Source organism: Chaetodon trifascialis, chromosome 2 (assembly GCF_039877785.1).
Source record: "Chaetodon trifascialis isolate fChaTrf1 chromosome 2, fChaTrf1.hap1, whole genome shotgun sequence".
Taxonomy (NCBI): domain Eukaryota; kingdom Metazoa; phylum Chordata; class Actinopteri; order Chaetodontiformes; family Chaetodontidae; genus Chaetodon; species Chaetodon trifascialis.
Genome location: NC_092057.1, coordinates 8,417,335 through 8,432,059, shown reverse-complemented (window position 1 = coordinate 8,432,059; position 14,725 = coordinate 8,417,335). Strand labels below are relative to the sequence as shown.

At 47.7% G+C, this 14,725-nt stretch overlaps 2 protein-coding genes across 4 annotated transcripts in view; both read left to right on the top strand.

The window, feature by feature from the left end:
* Positions 1–3,888, top strand: part of ttbk1a (tau tubulin kinase 1a) — a 42,349-nt gene extending 38,461 nt beyond the window's left edge. For both annotated transcript variants that reach the window (XM_070972585.1, XM_070972593.1), the window contains exons 15-16: positions 893–2,349; positions 2,464–3,888. In XM_070972585.1, coding sequence (XP_070828686.1) covers positions 893–2,349; positions 2,464–2,875 — 1,869 coding nt within the window. In that variant the 3' untranslated portion in view covers positions 2,876–3,888. The remainder of the gene's footprint in view (positions 1–892; positions 2,350–2,463) is intronic.
* Positions 3,889–5,333: 1,445 nt separating this feature from the next.
* On the top strand, positions 5,334–14,377 carry pex6 (peroxisomal biogenesis factor 6). Of its 2 annotated transcripts, none has more exons than XM_070988113.1 (18): positions 5,334–5,875; positions 6,188–6,814; positions 7,024–7,193; positions 7,354–7,437; positions 7,888–8,005; positions 8,702–8,835; positions 8,971–9,073; positions 9,409–9,611; positions 9,836–10,022; positions 10,545–10,621; positions 10,815–10,932; positions 11,180–11,385; positions 11,650–11,711; positions 11,922–12,030; positions 12,132–12,248; positions 12,441–12,518; positions 12,896–13,035; positions 13,682–14,377. In XM_070988113.1, the coding sequence occupies exons 1-18, from the start codon at positions 5,354–5,356 to the stop codon at positions 13,816–13,818; spliced, it is 3,192 nt and encodes a 1,063-aa protein (XP_070844214.1). In that variant the 5' UTR covers positions 5,334–5,353; the 3' UTR covers positions 13,819–14,377. The 2 variants fall into 2 exon arrangements, with proteins under 2 accessions (XP_070844214.1, XP_070844223.1); XM_070988122.1 differs by having other exon boundaries at positions 5,339–5,875; positions 8,968–9,073.
* The last annotated feature ends 348 nt before the right edge of the window (positions 14,378–14,725 follow it).

Below are 14,725 nucleotides of genomic sequence, written 5' to 3'. Positions count from 1 at the left end.
TGTAGCCTAAGTTAAATCTTTACGAAGGGAAACACTTGAAAATCACCTGATATCAGACTGCGTGCTGTCTAAGGATAAACTCTGCAATGCATTTTTTGTGCCTTTTATATCAATGTATGTAATCTAGACAATCTTGAAAAGCTTGTGTACAACCAAAATGACATTAAAATGGTTTTGGGGGCAAATGCATCAGTTCGTACTGTCTTTCTTACCTGGAGAGGGACTCTGAACAGTATGATGTGTTAGTTTCCTCTAAAACAGCAACTCAGATTATTAGAGAACAAGCTGGCTAGCGATCTAGTGAGTGGTTTTCAGCTCGGCAGTCAAAGACCTTTCAACCGGTTTGTGCGGTTTCTGACATCCAAAAACTGGTGCTTGCTAGCAAATAACACAATATTTTATTTTATTTATTGTATTGTTGGTAGATTATACGTCACAGTCAACACTTTCAGTGCATCCTGCAATGGGATTAGGGTATTGAACTTAAACAAGATGATACCAAATTGATGTTAAGAACCTCTGACAATGAAAAACTGAAAAACCTCTGAGTGACTGAATGAATGCAATGAAGGTTTCATTGTTTGATTAAACAAATCCTCCACATCACCGCTGTGAGTTTTTATCTTTTACAGTGTTCAGGTGTGTTCAACTTTATAGCACCTTTAATTCCACTGTGACAAATCAGGGAGTGTTTCTTTAACCAACAAAATCTATTTGTGAATTAAAGTGGTCCCTGTGAAAGACTGGAGGCAACAAATAATCAGTGGTAAATTTCCAGGTGATTCAAAAATGTTAAGTCTGTCCGTCATGTTTTTGTTCAGTTCCATGTTCTTTGCTGTCTTGCTTTGAGTTGATTCAGTTGTAATTAAGAGTGCTGTTGCATTTTTTCCAGGTGTTGTCGCCCACGGAGCAGAGCGTCCCATCGCCGCCCTCTCCAGACTATCGGACAAAGGGTCAGAGTGACGAGAAGGAGCATTTCCACATCCTTCCTCAGCTCCAGGCCAAGAGGGCCGACTTCCTCACCGTCATGCTTACTGGAACGTTGCCTCAGCGCCGGAGCTTTGCCACACCAGACGAAGAAGTCCCAGAATGTCCAGGGCCAAAGGATGATGATGTCACGAAGAGTGAGTCCAACAGTGAGGCAAGTCAGAAGAGCACTGAACGTAGCCAGGATGCTGCGCCTTCAACTCTCATGGCTGAGGACCAGAGGGGCCAGAAGGAACATGCTTCAGCTGCCGATGCAGACCCTGACCTGGAGGATGCTTCCAAAACCCTTGTCCTCTTCTCACCTGGAGACACTCGAAAATCTCCCTCTGGAGGTGATCATGTTCTAGAGGGTGAGTTGGCCACACCGTGTGCCCTCACTTCACGTAACGACCGCCTCCTGGTTGGGGAGGCAATTCAACCTGAACCCTCTGAGACTGGTCGTTTGTCCCCTGCTCTCAGGTCAGATCTGAGACCGTCCACTCCCATCGCTCCTGCATCACCGCCCTTCACCAAAGTTGAACGCACTTTCATTCATATTGCAGAGACATCACACCTCAATGTCATGTCTTCCAACGGTCACTCTGCCAAGGAGAGTGACCGGGAAGTCTTGGCCATCATGAAGACATTGGCTGTAGAGGATGACACCCATGAGCAGCAGGGAGCGCCAGTGACAGAGGAGCCTCCAGAGGAGTCCATGCCAGACCAAACTTCACCAGTTGAAAAACACCCCAATACTGAGAATGGTCCGTCAACTGTCCTGGCCCAGTCTTTGGAGCCTGTTCCAGAGGCCAAGTCACCAGTTCATGAACATAAAGATATGTCACAGGAACCTAAGAAACAGCCATCATCCATTGAAGAAGCTTCCAAGCTTCAGACAACTGGATCAGAACCACCGCCCACCATAAGGCCCAGAATCCGAAGCCGAATTCCAGTCCTCATCTCTGAGGAGGACTCAGGCTCAGAGCAGTCCTCCTCCCTCTCAGCTCGGGCTCGGCTTCAGCAGCGGGCCAGGCAGCTAGACTTGGCCCGTCTGCTGGTCCAGAAACAACAGGGTCGCTGGATGAGGAGGAGGATGCTGTCTGGGACGTCATCTTCATTTTCCTCTGGGGATGATGAGCGTCGGAGGGCTTCCGAAACTCTGTCCACCACTGGCTCAGAGGAGGACACACATACCTCAGACGAGTCCAGGAGGAGCTCCCGTCTCAAACCTACTGAAGAGCAAGGCTCCAAGGAGTGCAGGAGCAGGATCCCTCGGCCCGTCACCCCCGTAAAGAAGCCTTCAGTGGGACTTGCTGCGGCTCCTTCTCCTCTTTCCTTGCCAGACACCAGCACCACCAAAGGAGCATCATCCATCACTAACGGGTACGATTCAGTTTTTGTCTTTTAATGTATAGAGGTTTTGATTTTGAAGCAGTTTGAAAAAAGTTATTATAAAGTTTAAAGAAATAGCACCTTCAATTTACCTTCTGTTCACAGGAATCAGAAAATTGGCCTAAGCACTCTAAGCACTCAACGGAAATCCAAACCTGTTTCACCCAGGTCCTCCTCCTCATGTCCCCGTCCCTCTGCTGCCCCTGCCCCCTCTGGCAGCCCTCGAATGCCCCTGCGAGTCCTGGTTGGAAGCCGACGCAGCCTTAGCTCCACCCACTGCAGGACTGACAGCCCCTCCCCTCAGAGAGTATGTCCATCCAGACAGCCCCTCTCGGTTCGAGCCCCAACTGTCCCCATGCTACCACCCAGGACTACAACAACCATGCGGCGCAGCGCCTCACAGGAAGCCACCTCCCAGACCTCCTCTAGCACCACACATGCCAGGACCAGGCCAAAAGCAGCCGGTGCAGCTAAGGGGAAGCCAAATGCCAGGGAGAAGTCGGTTCCCGCTAGATAATACAAAGAGACTCATCACTGAGACATGTTTGTGTATAATCAGTCTTCGGACAAGCTACGCCTCAAAGGTTCTCACCTGATTCCATATTAGACAGTGATGTTACAAAGACCTCCTTTAATTCAGTTCATATATACAAACCTCTTATATTTTCCGAGGACAGCTTACTGAACTATCTTCATGGGCTTCCAGTAATCTTGACTGACTGTCGTACAGGAGCGTTGCTGCCATGGTGCTATGGATACGCCTGCTGCTCCCTGGTCAATCCCTGATTGAACTGGTTTCTGGAACTGTGAACCATGGCCTCCAACAAGTCCAGTTTCAGAGACTCTCACCTTTCACAATACTCCCAGCTTGTCCACAGCTATACTACTCTTCTATTGACAGTACCCTGCTTGGATCACATTGCATGGTGAAGTATATCACAAATACATTGAATCTGTAGAGGGAAAACAACATGTACAAAAATCTGTACTTTAAATTATTTGCGATAGTTCTCCCCTTCCCTTTGGGATAAACAGGCCCACAAATGATCAAATTGGACTGGTTTGAATGCCTGAACTATGTTAATGTGATAAAGGATTCCGAACTATATCCTGTACTCATTATGGTCTTGGATAAAGAGAATAGTTGGATGTAAAGACAAAGTGAATAGCTCAGCCGCTCGCCTCCTCCTCATGGTGTGACAGTGGGCATGCTTTAATCATTCTATTTTCTGGTTGTTTTTATTTTGTTTATGCTCTGAATTGTATATAATAGAATCATTTCCCATAAAGACATCTTTATTTTTTATCTTGCCAAGCAAAGTGTAAATTTCAAGTCTTTAACCTTCTGTTCCAATGTGTTGGCACTATGCCTGTTTTTTACGCATGAGAAAAACAGGGTTAACCACGAGAGGAAGTTATACCTGCTTGGATTCTGCTGACAGTGCAAAGGTCTACTGGTCGTTGGAGCCCATGTTGTGTTTGTACGGGGTCGAAGGGCACTGAGCTGTGAAGTAAAGTCTTGGTCTTGTGGATGGGCGTCTTGTCATTCTTTCTCACTGGTTACCAGTAAACCCAAGGACCCGACCTGATCCGGATCCAGACTTTCCACTATGCCTTGGGTCCAGATCAGGTCCATCTTGACTTGCCACCAGCCTCAGGTCTGTATAAAAACAAGTGCATGTTTGGACTGATGCTGCATTTTTAATCCACACACAACAAAGAGTCACATTCAGCGCCTGTAAAAGGGATTTAACCTCCTTGGAAGTTTTTGAGCTTCAGTGTTTATATGGAGCCCATGACAAGAAATAGAGTGGATGAAACCTCAGTTGTAGTGCTCTGGAGCAAGTCTGATTCATTGAGCTCTTTGTCAGACTGCTGCTGAGGCTGATTAGACTTAGACTTAGACTTAGACTTAGACTTAGGCTTAGACTTAGACTTTACTTTATTGATCCCAATTGGGAAATTCTTTTGTACCAGCAGGTTAAACATACCCAAAAACATAAAATATATACAAGAAGAATGTTGTTAACACAAGAATGTTCTTAAATATAAATATAACAAAGTACATAAACATAGAATTGTTAAAAATATAACTAAGTATCACCAAGTATATGCTTGTATAATAGACAGTAACTGTGATTATGACTTCTCTGTATCAGTAAAACGTCCATCATATCTGATAGAAGCACCGTGAGTTCAGATCCCGCACGGCTTAACGATGCCTTCTTGACTAATGTTAACAGGAACAGTGAAGAGGACTCACAGTACAGCTATCATAGCTACATCCATAGCATCATAGACTCAAGTACAGATGAAGCTGTGGCTGTGGATATGGTTACAGTTGTACAGCCACAGCTTCAACCAGCAAAGCCAGGTGGCGTCAGCTGTGCTCACAGTCACTGGCTCAGCCTTTTGACGTCGAACTAATGAGTTTATTATAACTGAACAGGACTGACACACTGCTCTTATGGATCAGAGAGAACACAGAAAATACAACCCTCATTCCTGTTTTTATGCATTTAGGTCAAAGTCCAGCGAACACTGAGCTCAGGGTGTCATGACAAGGCTCTCGTTTTCATTGGATTAATGACTGCAGATGGAAATGGATTAATAGCTAAATCTGTCATAAATAATCTCTGAAAATATTGTGTTTCATGAAGATGGCTGTTATAGTTTAAGATGTAAAGTCTGATGAGGTAATGATCGCATGTCAGCAGCTGTTTCATGGATTCACAGCCACATGATCAGTCCTCTCTAACTATGGCAGATATCTGTAAAATGACATCTGTGCTGTTAAATGTGACATAAAGAGAGAGAGAAAAAGTGCTGTTTATTAATGTTTTGTTTGTTGTTGTTGTTGTTGTTGTTGTGTTTGATTTCGTGGTGCAGAGCAGGTCGAATTAAACTTTGCTTGTAGTTCCTCTGGTGGTCACGAGGTGGCGGTGATGACGCGACGGAAACCACGAAGAAGCCGCGGCGATGACGTAGGACCAAGATGACGGCGCAGGTGGAGTTGTGTTGCTTGGAGAATTTTCCTTCACATTTGAGTCCTCTGGACATGTTGATGTTACAGTCTCACCTGGGCTCAGTGTTTCAGAATGACAGTGACCCACCGACCGTCCTCTTCACCCCGCAGCGGCCTCGGGGCTCCGGGCGGCCCGGAATTTTACTGCGCGTTCACACGACCACCGAGGAGGAGACCGCAGGCTGCGGAGGGGCAAAGTCCACCAGAGCCGAGTCCGGGACACGGGTCCGCCTGTTCACCAGCCGCCTCTTCATGCGGCACCACGGGCTCCAGCGGCTTGGCAGCACGGGGACGGTCCGGCCTCTGGAGCCGGTCAGCCTGGACAGAGTGGTGCTGGGAGCCCGCAGCAGGCAGAGCCTCCGCTGGGCCGGAGCGGAGCAGTTCACCGGCGGGCTGCTGGAGCTCTGCCGCGCGGGACAGTGGCTACTGGCCCGGCAGGGAGAGCCGCTGCTGCTGCCCCCACACCCGCTGCTGGGAGAGGACCCGGCACAGGTGAGACACCACCAGAACGGGTTTACCTCCAGCCTTAGTGTTAATGATCAATAATCAGTGAATATTTGAGATTATTTACTGAATCCTTCAGTCTGCAAATAAACAAATGAAGACAAATGATCATTTTAAAAATGCAGTTAAACTCTGAATAACTTTATCAAAGTGCGTTAAGAAGTAACAGAAGAGGTTTTTGTTGTTTACAGAATTATTCAAAATAAATATTAATATTCTTTAACTCTCAGACAGTAGAAAATGAGCTCACTTCCTGTTTCAGGACGTTTCCTGTCTTCTCTCTATTTCATGTGTTTTCAGGTGCAGCAGCAGCTGTTGGAGCTGCTGGTGCTGGACTGCAGTCCTGTAATGCAAGGACGGATCACAGCCGACACGTCTCTGGTTCTGACGGACTGCTTGGACTCTGCGGACCCCCCGGGATTCGTCCCACCCTGCAGACCGCTCAGGCTGTGCGTGTCAGACTTCGCTCACTACGCCGACGGCCTTGGAGGTGGGCGATCTCTCCTTGACAGCAGGAAGCTGCTGGGCTCGGGGTTCTCTGGTGTCCTGCAGGCGCTGGAGTGCAGGCTGGACATCCGGGTGGTGGACACTCGCCGATGGCTCGGGGTCAGAGGTCAGCAGGGAGCCGCTGTGGACGTGGACAGCTGCGTGTTCGTGAGCAAACAGCTGCTCCTCAGGCTCGGCCTCTTCAACCAGGAGTGGGTGAAGCTGTGGAGGCCGGCAGGAACCTCCAGACCTCCAGCGGGTCAGACCGACATCAGGGGGGGCGTCTGCAGAGACCGGCTGGTCTCTGTGCAGGTGGTGGATTTAACACAGAGTCCAGACCTGCAGAACCATCATGAGGCCGGATTCATATCAGCAACCCTGTGGTTCAACATGACGGAAGGAGACGAGACCCCCGAGAACAGCTGCACAGTGAGGATGAAGGTGAACACACACTCATACACATGCACACACACACACACACACACACACACACACACACACAGAACACAACACACCCACACACACAGAGCACACACACAATACACAACACACACAAACACACACAGAGGACTGCAGCAATCACTCATTGAATGATAACAGTCGTGATGTGTTCAGGGACTTCATCGTCTTCTCTTGTTGTTTTGTCTCAGAGGTGGACACCATCTCCTCTGGCGCCCGGCGGCCATTGCTCTGAAAGTTTCTGTCGCTCAGCTTCGCCACCATTTGCCGGCGAGCTTCACATCCAGCCGGTCGCGTCTCCACTGTACAACAGCCTCGGCCGCTACGACGACCTACTTTCTGAACACTTCAGCACGCCGAGGTCAGCCGAGGTCAACACGAGCCTCCTTCAGGAGGAACTGTTCAGATATTTATGTTCAGTTTTCTCAGAGCAGAAATGATTTCAGACATTTTGTGATTGAAACACATTACATGTGTGTGAGTGCTGCAGCTGACTGACCAGTTTGTGTCTCTGTGTGCAGACTGGTTTCACAGGGAGACATCCTTACCGTTCTAGCTGAGAACCATCCAGACCTGCTGCAGAACAACTCAGAGGGAATACACAGGTACAACATGAGTCCAAACAGGTGGACAGTACACCTCCACGTGCGTCCGTCAGCCTGCTGCTGGCTGTCAGTTATCCATATTTCATAAAGGACTTTTATTTTGACAGGCAGGAGAGGAAATCATCCAGTTTGAGTGTTTTATTTTGAGAGGATCAGTGACTCTGTGTTTCAGTTTTCTCACCAGAAATAAAAGAAAAAGTTAAATTCCTGCACTGAGTTTATTAGAGATATGAGGTTTCCTGCTTCATGCATTAAACTGTGGAAACCTCATTGTTAAGACGTTCTCAGGTGTGTTTCTTCAGGCCGGTGAACGTGTTAATGTGAGCGGATGAAGTTCATCTGAAGATAGGAGCCGATCAGACCCGTAATAATTAACCTGTCAGTGATTTGAGTTCTGTCTGTAACTGCCAGCCTGCTCCCTGATGAAGAGTGTGACCTTTGACCTGTCAGGTGTCCAGTGCTGTTCTTCAGAGTGCAGGAGGTGCGTCCATCTGCTGAGACACCAGAAGAAGAAGGAGGACGAGGAGGAGCTTACCTGGCCAACAGACTGCACACCTCACTCTACATGGTGACCTTGATCCCTGACCTCAGCTGACCCTGATTTTCTCCCCTGATGCATTGAAATTGTTGTTTGCATGCAGACAGTAAAAGCAACACGATGGTGAAGCTCGGCTCAAACACACAGCTCGTGTGTTTGAAAAAAGATGAAAGCTGTAATTAACACACAGCTAACCTGAAGCCAGGTGCAACCTGTGCCCCAAAACTCTGAGGTCGAGTCCAGTTCTGAAGGGAGGCTGCCTCAGACCTGAACCTCAGAGAGCCTCAGTCTGTAGGCTCATAGTTTAGCTTCTGCATCGACAGAGTGGAACATTTCAACAGGCAGATGATTAAAAGGCAGCAAGTAAGATCTATTTAGCAGGTTTGTTAAGCTGGTTTCTTTAGTAGGTTTGTTTAGCAGGTTTGTTTGTAAGTTTCTTTAGCAGGTTTGTTTGTAGGTTTGTTTAGCAGGTTTGTTTGTAGGTTTGTTTAGCAGGTTTGTTTGTAAGTTTTTTTTTAGCAGGTTTCTTTAGCTGGTTTCTTTAGTAGGTTTGTTTAGCAAGTTTCTTTAGCAGGTTTGTTTAGAAGGTTTCTTTAGCAGGCTGGTAGTGGACACATTTACTGGTTCTGATGTCATGGATCCAGTATCTTCGTCAGGTCTGGGTGGAGCTGCATGTGTTTGATGGAGGTGCAGTTTGTGTGTCTCTGACAGTTTTTGTCTCCTCAGGGACCATCCACCAACAGCTCCGTCCCCTGCTGCTCTCTGGATGGAGCGTCTCTGTGGACCAGTCCGTCTTTTCTGGGTCTCAACAAGACCGTCAACCTCCTCAGCAGCATCATCCTCCCACACCTGCACCGCAGGTAACTCACCTGTCTGCTGGGAGGAAGTGTAAAAACTAAATGTCTTCTGCTGTAAAGAGTGTAAGCAGTCCCCTCGAGGGAGAGGATGTGCGGTCATTTGATCAGTGATGTCAGTGTTTTCTCTGGTTGTAGCAGCTCTCTGTCTGGTTGCACCATCCTCCTTCATGGTCCTGCAGGAAGTGGAAAGGTGACAGCGGTGAGCACGGCAAGTCGCAGGCTGAACCTCCACCTGCTGAAGGTACGGCGGCTGGACACAATCCATGTCCAGTACACTGACAGACATGTTTGTGTGGACATGTTGCCTGTCCTCTTCTCCAAAGATGTTCGACTGAAAAGTCATATCTGAGTCTGTACCAGAGTTGCACTGATGAGATGATCAGTAGCAGAAAAAGGAGTTTGTCCACCAGAGGGCGCCGAACAGATGATTCATGCACTGTAAAATGTCCTAAAACATAACAGAATATAATAACAAAAACAGAATGGAAGTCAATCAATTTCCTGTTTTCAGCTGCTAAATATCAACAGTATAAAGAGGGTGTGTAAACACTTCCTGTTGTTGTCACCTGTGTGCAGGTGGACTGTGTGAGTGTGTGCGCTGACACTCCTGCAGCCTCGGAGGTGAAGCTGACCTCGGCATTTCAGCGGGCCGATGCCCTGCGGCCCTGCATCCTGCTGCTCAGGAACCTGCAGCTCCTCCTCAGACCTCGAGGTGGCGCCGAGGACGAGGGCAGGATCCCGGCCGCGCTCTGCCAGCTGCTCAGCGGCGCCCCCAGCAGGTAACTGACTGCCCTTAACCCCCATACAGTAACACTGATCAGGCTGATGTGAAGAACCAGTTAACGAGCTTCTGCATTTACTTGCCTGTCACCTGCCTGTCACCTGCCTGTCAACTGCCTCATGTTTGTAGCTTTATTTTTGATATTGTCAGGTGAGTGGGTTCACACAGGTGACACGGTGCCTCTGTCACTGACGTCCGCACGGGTCTGTCTTTGTGTTTCAGTGTTGTGGTTGTGGCGACGGTCTGCAGACCTCGTGAGCTGTCTTCAGGCATCATGGCGACGTTTGTCCACCAGGTGGTGATAGAGAGTCCCACTGAGGAGCAGCGGCGCTCGATGCTGGTCGGCCTGAGCCAAGGCCTTCACCTGGGGAGAGATGTCAACCTGGAGAGACTCTCCAAACTCACTGCAGTAAGGCACTATTCAGACATCCAAGAGTAGACCATCAGGAGTCAGACCAGGTCAGACCAGCACAGACCAGCACAGACCAGGGCAGACCAGCACAGACCAGCACAGACCAGGTCAGTCCAGGTCAGTCCAGGTCAGACCAGGTCAAACCAGGCAGACCAGGTCAGACCAGGACAGACCAGCACAGACCAGCACAGACCAGCACAGGCCAGGGCAGACCAGGGAAGACAAGGGCAGGCCAGGTCAGACCAGGTCAGGCCAGGTCAGACCAGGAAAGACCAGGGCAGGCCAGGACAGTAGAGATCTAACCAGAGCAGACCAGGTCAGACCAGCACAGACCAGGTCAGACTAGAACAGACCAGGCAGACCAGGGCAGACCACATTGCTTCTTTGCATCAGTTGCCGTCAAACTCGTCAAACATACACAATCATGTAAAGCACATTTCACCACTTCATTCAATGTGAAATCTGGACAGTGAGTGTTCACTGATGATTCTTCCTCCTCCTCTTCCTCCTCCTCCTCAGGGTTTCGTGTTGGGGGATCTGAGGGCTTTGCTGGTCGAGGCCGGCAGATCCGCCCGCAGGAGGCTGATTGACACCTGGTGAGAGTAAAGACGGAGACATCCTGACGGCTCGTAGTAGACAGATGGTGGATGTTTGATTGGGGGGAAAGGAGCAGATGTCATTTCTAACTGGTTCATTGATCCCGATCATTGATCCAGATCAGACATTTACGGACTGTGACTTAAGAACATAGTTACGATGTGTGGAACAGACTGTCTGTTGTTTCTGCAGCCGTGGCCGGCAGGAGGAGGACCTGTGCTCCAGTGGAGTGACTATCCTGGACCAGGACTTCACCTCCGCTCTGGAGACCCTGCAGGATGCCCAGTCCACAGCCATCGGAGCCCCCAAGGTGATCCGACCCTGTTCAGCAGCAACCTCTAAAAAAATTTTGATTTACTGTGAGGGAAGTGAGGCGGTGATCAGGCGAACAGGTGATCGGGTGGATAGGTGACCACACACTCATCATGTGACCTTTTTTTCTGCTGGGTGTTGAAAAAGCTGTAAAGACTGAGTGAAGCTGTGAGACACTGCTGCTCTCCTTGTCCTCTGTCCTCTGTGGTGTAACCGGCTGCTGGTTGTCCTCTGTGTGTGGACAGATCCCTGACGTGCGCTGGGAGGACATCGGAGGTCTGCAGCAGGTGAAGAAAGAGATCCTGGACACGGTCCAGCTTCCTCTGCAGCGTCCAGAGCTCCTGTCTCTGGGTCTGAACCGGACCGGTGTCCTGCTGTATGGTCCACCAGGGACAGGGAAGACTCTGCTTGCCAAGGCTGTGGCTACTGAGTGCTCCATGACCTTCCTCAGGTAGGAACACCTCAGGTCCTTCACTGGGGACAAACTCAGCGAGGACAGCAGGAGACACTGGACGTCCTCTTTTTTCAAAAAGTGTTTGTTTCAATTTGAAGATTTCAGATTTTTAGAAACACGTTTTCCGAAAAAGAGCTCACATCAGAGATGGAGCTCGCTCAAGTCCTCGCCGTCCATTCGTCTCCAGTTAGCGGCCAACGGTCCACACGGCCTGCTGGGACTTTAAGGCCACTGACAAACAGTCTGCTGTTTGTGTTCCAGCGTCAAAGGTCCAGAACTCATCAACATGTACGTGGGACAGAGTGAGGAGAACGTCAGAGAAGGTTCGTGTCCACAGTCACCATGACGTCAAACCAAGTCAGAGTATACGAAAAACTGTTTGTCTGATCAGCTGACTTTACTCAGATAGGTGTGTGTGTGTTTTTGTGTTAATGTGTGTGTGTGTGTGTGTGTGTGTGTGTGTGTGTGTGTGTGTGTGTGTGTGTGTGTGTGTGTGTGTGTGTGTGTGTGTGTGTGTGTGTGTGTGTGCTCAGTGTTCTGCCGAGCGCGCTCAGCTGCTCCCTGCGTCGTCTTCTTTGATGAGTTGGACTCTCTGGCTCCCAGCAGGGGGCGCAGTGGAGACTCTGGAGGGGTGATGGACAGGTGAGTTTATCTGCGCTGACTCCAGGTCAGTGAAGGGCTGATTTTTCTGTCTATGTGAAATGTCAGGATTAAAATAAAGTTTGATTGAATCATCTGAACAGAGTCGTGTCTCAGTTGCTGGCCGAGCTTGACGCTCTGCACTCATCTGTTGGCGTTTTCGTGATCGGAGCCACAAACCGTCCGGACCTGCTGGACCAATCGCTGCTGAGGCCGGGCAGGTCAGAGGTCACGAACACACAGCAGTGTGTGTGTGTGTTTATTTCCATAAAGAATGTCACACGGAACTCAAACTGTTTCCTTTAATGAATCACGAGCAGCTCGTGTCGCGGCCGTCAGGTCAGTCTGTGTTTTGTCGTTGCCAAGTCCTCTGAGTCTCTCATGGACTCCGTGCGTCTCTGTGTCCTCTTCAGGTTTGATAAACTCGTCTACGTTGGAATTAACGAGGACCGAGTCTCTCAGCTGCAGGTCCTCCAGGCCGTCCTCAGAAAGTAAGAACAGTGCACTGGCTGGACACTTTGTCTCCACTCTGGACCAGGATCAGAAACTCCTGGTTCAGAGTCAGACTGTCGATTTGAATCCGGGTCAGAGTCAGCCCTTCACTTCAATGTTGAGCCAGAATTTTTTAAAATTAACACCATGAAACTCCAGGAAATATGTTTTTAATAGAAACTGAAGAAATGAGCTGGTTTCAGTAGTCATGACGTTGTTTCATTTATTTCTACTCATCAGAAAAACGTCATTAAAGAAGTTCAGTTTGATCAAACATCTTATTTGCTCAGAATATTTTTCTCTGTCGTCTCATTTTGTTTGGTTCTTGTGAACAAACGATGATGAAAACATGTTTGTGAATAAATGTGGACATCAGGTTCCAGCTGGACTCCTCCGTGGACCTGCAGGACGTGGTCCACCGCTGCCCTGCTCACATGACCGGCGCTGACCTGTACGCTCTCTGCTCGGATGCCATGACGGCCGCCATCAAGAGGAAGATCCGCCTTGTCGATGAAGGTGAGAAAACTAACTCACACTCTCGTTAATGCTCACACCAAACAGACGTGACAGGTGTGATCAGGTAAGATCAGGTGAGATCAGTTGTGAACAGGTGTGATCAGTTGAGGTGTCGTCGTCTGTGGATCAAATTGATTGAATCTGTCAAAACAAGCAGCAGGTCGTTCAGAAACGTCTCCGTGTGGCATCAGGAGGGAAATAAAGCATTAAAAACACTGAGGAAGAATCAGATTTTCTCTGGATTATAAAATTCACAAGAAAAATAAGAAATTTTCTGAGATTAAAGTCTTAGATTTTTGAGAAAGAAATGTGTTGACTTCGTTAATCCTCTGTGAGGAGACATGAGAAGAAGACAGATGTTCTTCTTCAGATGTTGTTTCTCGTTAGTCTGTAGATTCTGAAAGTAAATCAGATGATTGACGAGTCACAGAAACTAAACCTGCTTGATGTTATTCAGGTCTAAACCTTGATGTTGGATCTTTATTCTGTGGAATAACGGCAGTCTCACTTCATCTCACCAAAGTTTTCTTTAGCATTTCTAAGAATCAAATCTCCCAAATTAATGAAAAGACATAAAGAAGAACCTGAAACACTGACATGATTCAACCTGAACGTGTCTCGCCTTCGCTCTCTCTGTCTGTCTCAGGTCTGGACTCGGAGGACTCTCCTGTCCTCGTCTCCATCGAGGATTTCTCTGCAGCATTAGAAAACTTCAAGCCGTCAGTTTCAGACGAGGAGCTGCTGCGATACAGAAACATCCAACAGAAACTGTCTGCACAGTGAAAACTGATCATTGGTGACGAAGATCAAACTTGATAAACACTGAGAAATATGTAAATACAGAAGATGAAACAATAATTTATTGAACTGTGAAATGTAATTAATAAACGTTAACGAATGAAACTGATTTTTCTGATGGAAGTGCTGTAACTACATCATGGGTTGGCTCAGCCAATCAGGTGGAGAGTTTCTTCACACACCAGAAGCTCATTAAGCATAACCTGATTTCTGTCTTAACAAGCTTTTTAACAGTTATTAAATTACTACTGTAACATACTAGCCTGCTAACTGCAAATGGACTAATGTTCGTGTACACGACAAATTCTTTGAAGGCGTTGGATTAAAAATACTCTCCAGGTGTGACGACTGAACGGCTTTAAAATGAGTTCAAAGAAAACATCAAAGAAACTTCTGTCAAAACAAGTCGGAATTTTATAAATTCATTCTGCAGCTGGTTGAGATGCTACGAGATTCAGTTAAGATGCACTTTGACCATCAGACCATCAGTGAAAGGCTGTTGTTGTTGTAAAACTGCAATAAAAAGATATGAAACTGGACATTCATTCATATGTTCTCAAGCTTTTGTTTCACAAAGTCACAACATGCTGGGATGCTAAGCTATATACAGCTAGCCAGTTTTATTTTTCAATTTCAAAACTTCAGAATCACCTCAACAAGCATGTTAAATGATCAGTGGTAAAGTTACATGAAGCTAACCCCCCCCCCCAATTCATTTTAACACTCAGAACTTTAAACACTCGAGCAGCAAAATGTCTTTTGAAAAATGACGTCACAGTTTAAACAAACAGTTAAACATTGCAGATTCACTGAGACCAGCGTCGCTAAACAAGAAAACTCCTGAAGGGTTTGCAGTTTATTCCTTCAGAGTCAAAACTTCTAGCGTGTGAAC